This window comes from Cariama cristata, unplaced genomic scaffold (assembly GCF_000690535.1).
Source record: "Cariama cristata isolate BGI_N322 unplaced genomic scaffold, ASM69053v1 scaffold1292, whole genome shotgun sequence".
Taxonomy (NCBI): domain Eukaryota; kingdom Metazoa; phylum Chordata; class Aves; order Cariamiformes; family Cariamidae; genus Cariama; species Cariama cristata.
In genome coordinates this window covers 80,664-84,612 of record NW_009603025.1, presented here as the reverse complement: position 1 = coordinate 84,612, position 3,949 = coordinate 80,664, and the positions used below count along the sequence as shown (strand labels likewise).

Genomic DNA, 3,949 nt, shown 5'->3' with positions numbered 1-3,949 from the left:
CCTTGCTGCTATGAAGGCATCCTGATGGCGCGGGGACCACTGGAGCTGGGCTGGGGAGCCGCTTTCATGGACACCTCGCCAGCCTTCAGCACCTGGAGCACCAAAAGGAGCAGTCAGTGGTGACAAGGAAGGTGTTTCCAGGACTCCAGCAACTTTCTCAAGCCGTGTCTTATCAAAACCCTCCGACTTCTTACCCCTTGACCTCCGAGGGGGCAACAGAGATATCCCTGTGCCGATAACATCTGTAAATAAGCCAGGCTTGTTTAGGTTTCCTCCCAAGCGGCAGGAAAGACATGATGAAGCAAGCCTACGCTCCCCCACCACCCTCGTACCCTACTTCTGCCTACGACCAAGCCATCCCACCCAGCAAAGCGCAGGGCTGTGACCCAGGCAACTCCTCCAGCACATCAAAGAGAAGGGCCGGCAAACACCCCCAGGAGCCGTAGGGATGTCCTGCTTGGGCTTCACCTTGCTGGAAGGTGGAGGTGATGTTGTAGACGCTGTGGTTGTCCGCACTGACGCACGTAGCTGAGTGCCCGTAGCAAAAGCAGGGAGAGCATCCTGCGGGGTTTCTGGCATCCAAGTTATAAAAGTTTCGCTTGCACCTGGGAAAACGCAAGAAGATGGCAACGTTCAAGTCTGTTTTCTCCTCTTCCCAGCCAACTCAACCAGCCTTCTAACGACAGCCGTGCAACACAGACATCGCCACAGGCCAAGGCCATCACCAGGCTGGGATGGCGAGATCGGCACACGCAACTTCCAGGGATGCAACTGCCAGGGAGATGGAAGACATGCTGTGCAGGGGTCTGGCAAGCCCTGCTGACACCCACCTCTCGCACCGCTCTCCGGTAGCGCTCGCCTTGCAGACACAGCGGCCAGAGAGGACAAGCGGCCGGAGAGGACACAGTCCCTGGTGCTGCCGGCCGGGTCGCACTCACACCGCAGGCTCCTACAACAGGGACAGCGGGAATCTTTACCTGGATTTCCAGCTTGGCCTGGGAGCCCAGTGCCCCCAGCTGTTATACAAGGCAGCGGAGAACCACCACTACCACCCCCTCCACTACCAGTCCTGTGCTAGAAGGGGAAAACCAGTCAGCGGAGCCACCTCTCCAAATAACCCAGTTGCAGCAGCATGGATGCCAGGCTGAGACGGTGCCCGACGCTACCGCCCCGGGTCACCCCAGAGCACCAGACCCAGCTAGAAGAGCAAAGCAAAGCTCTGCTAAGCTTAATAAAACCTGGCTGAGTTTAACAGCCCCTGGTTGAGCTCCAGTGGGCAGCAACACCCTGGGGAGGCTGGGGCAGGAGGCCGGGCATGGCAGCAGGCAGCTGCCCCTCGCCCCCACCCTTTGTCTGCCGGGGCCCCCGAGGAGCAATGGCAGGATGAAGTGAGGAAGAAGAGGGCACAGTGTTGAGGAAGCCAAACCAGAAACACTTTGAAAGGTCTTTAAACAGGTCTTTGTGCAAAGGAAAGGGGGTGATTTTTGCACGCACATCTTTGCCTGGGGGTAGTCCTTGCGAGTGGCACCGACACCAGGCAGACCCGCGCGTGGGCAGGTTTTATTTCACATTGGCTTGCCTGGCTATTGTCTGTTTGGCATCGTCTGGGTAATTCAGCAATCGCCTCGAAATGCGATTACGCTCAGACTTTGATGCTATTGCGTGCCAGCGAGCTTTGCAGGCTGGAATGGAGGTCCAGCCCCGCTCAAGCCTGCTCTCTCCCAGCAAGCTTAGCTTAAGGCTATCAGTGCACTGCCACGAAACAAGGCATCTCTGCCCTTGCATGGGGTGTTTTCAGCCAGCACGGGCTCCTTACAGCAGCTGGCAGAGCTCTGGAGGCTGGCCCTCCAGCTGTCCCCACGCCACCGACGGTCACCAGCACTTACTGCCCGCTCCTCCGGCACCCAGCCTCGGACAGGGACTCAAAGCCCGGCTGGCACTGGTCGCACTTCTTGCCCATCACGCCGGGTTTGCAGCTGCACCGGCCGTCGCTGTCGCACTGTGGGCCGAGGGCACCTGCGGAAAGCGGGGAAGGAGAAGTTCGGATGGGCACGTCCCCGCGTCCTCGCTGCCGGTGGGACAGGGGAGCAAAGCACCACACCGTCATTGCAGCAGCAACCCAGCCCCAGCAACAAGTGTCCCGTCCGCCCCCCAAGACCCCAGCACAGGGCTGGGACACCACCTCCGGTTGTTAAAGCTGCTCCAGCCTCCCCAACTGATGCAGGAGACGTGGAGGAGAGAAATCCCAGCAGGCACTGACCAGATGCCCAGGACAAGGAACCTATTCCCTACCATTGTGAAGGATAAGATGGACTCCAAGGCATGCAAACCAGGCAAGGAACGGGTTTTCTTTGTTTTTAATTTGCCAGACCCTCTGCTAGTAGAACTTGATTTTGGTGCCTCGACAAGGATCCTATGGGGCAGACGGCCACGGCAGCATCTTTGGTTTCTGACCAACTGATGTGCACATGCAGGGAAGAGGATGCCGGAGCCACGGGCAGCCGTCCTGCCGGGGGGGCCCTCCTGCGTGTCAGTGCACGGGGCAGCCGAGGGGGTATTCACCTTCCCACCACCTTAAGGCCTATTGCTCTGTCCTTTTGCCACCTGTTTTTCACGTGTAAGTAGCGTTTCTGGCAATCTTCCCGCACCGACAGAGACCAAGAGGCATTTCAATATCGCCAGCACCTCAGTGCAAGATGGACGACCTACCTACCTGCAGAGCAAGCCGAAACCTGATGAGGATGAAAGAGCCATCGCATCCACCGTGTAACCACCACAAGACCCACAGAAAACATCTCAGAGCTAGAAATGCCATCTCGTAGCCCTGCAGCCTGCAAAAAGCCGCCGGAGAAGCTGGAGAGGCTGAAGCCTCCCATCTGTCCCCAAGCACCACGGCACTTTGCACTGCCTCCCCTCCCGAGGTGCAGCACCCTGAACTCAGGAAGGATCCTTTCGCTTTTACGACTCAATTAAAAACCTTTGTGGAGCCTGCCAAACACCCAGGAAGAGTCAGCCTGACTCACAACGCCAGGGAAAGCCTCTGCATTGGGATTTGGCCATCATCCTCGAGTCAAGGATGGCAGCTGGGAGGGACAAGCAGCTCCCCACAGGGCAGCTCCTGGCAGGCATCAGTGGGTTCATGGCCAACCGGCAAATTCGGGGTAGAACAGAGCAGAGTCCCTCTTGGCGAGGCAAGGGGTCTTGATGGAGATGCTGGAGGGAAGGGATGCCATCCGGAGGGAACTTGACAGGCTGGAGGAGCAGGCCCATGCGAAGTTCATGAACTCCACTAAGGTCAAGTGCAAGATCCTGCAGTTGGGTAGGGTAATCCCCAATATCGGTACGGACTCTTTTGTGATCAGGGTGGTGGGACACCAGAACAGGTCACCCAGAGAAGCTGGGGATGCCCCATCCCTGGAAGTGTTCAAGGCCAGGCTGGATGGGGCTTTGGGCAACCTGGTCTGGTGGAAGGTGTCCCTGCCCATGGCAGGGGGTTGGAACAAGGTGATCTTTAAGGTCCCTTCCAACCCAAACCATTCCGTGAGTCTGTGATTACTTCGGGGCACAGGTGGTTTTTGAAGCCTGGATGCAGCCTGGAGCTGCTGAGGGATTCGAAATTCCCAGCACCAAGCAGTGTAGCACCCAGGAGGAGGAGCTCCCACCACTTACGGTGCAGCAACACAGCACCAGGGGGTTGGAACAAGGTGATCTTTAAGGTCCCTTCCAACCCAAACCATTCCGTGAGTCTGTGATTACTTCGGGGCACAGGTGGTTTTTGAAGCCTGGATGCAGCCTGGAGCTGCTGAGGGATTCGAAATTCCCAGCACCAAGCAGTGTAGCACCCAGGAGGAGGAGCTCCCACCACTTACGGTGCAGCAACACAGCACTGGGCTCTGGCACCTCCCAGAAACCCCTCCTGGAGCCAAGCTGGCCCTGCTCACTCCTCCTG

The 3,949-nt window shown here is 58.0% G+C and overlaps 1 protein-coding gene across 1 annotated transcript in view; it reads right to left on the bottom strand.

Annotated features, from left to right (window-relative positions):
- LOC104157589 (laminin subunit gamma-2-like) overlaps positions 1-3,949 on the bottom strand; it is a gene marked incomplete at its 3' end in the record, with an annotated part of 11,877 nt that overhangs the window by 3,009 nt on the left and 4,919 nt on the right. Inside the window, 5 exon segments of the mRNA XM_009694990.1 lie at positions 1-92; positions 469-605; positions 831-898; positions 901-949; positions 1,887-2,018. The exon segment at positions 1-92 is cut by the window's left edge and continues 25 nt beyond it. Coding sequence (XP_009693292.1) covers positions 1-92; positions 469-605; positions 831-898; positions 901-949; positions 1,887-2,018 — 478 coding nt within the window.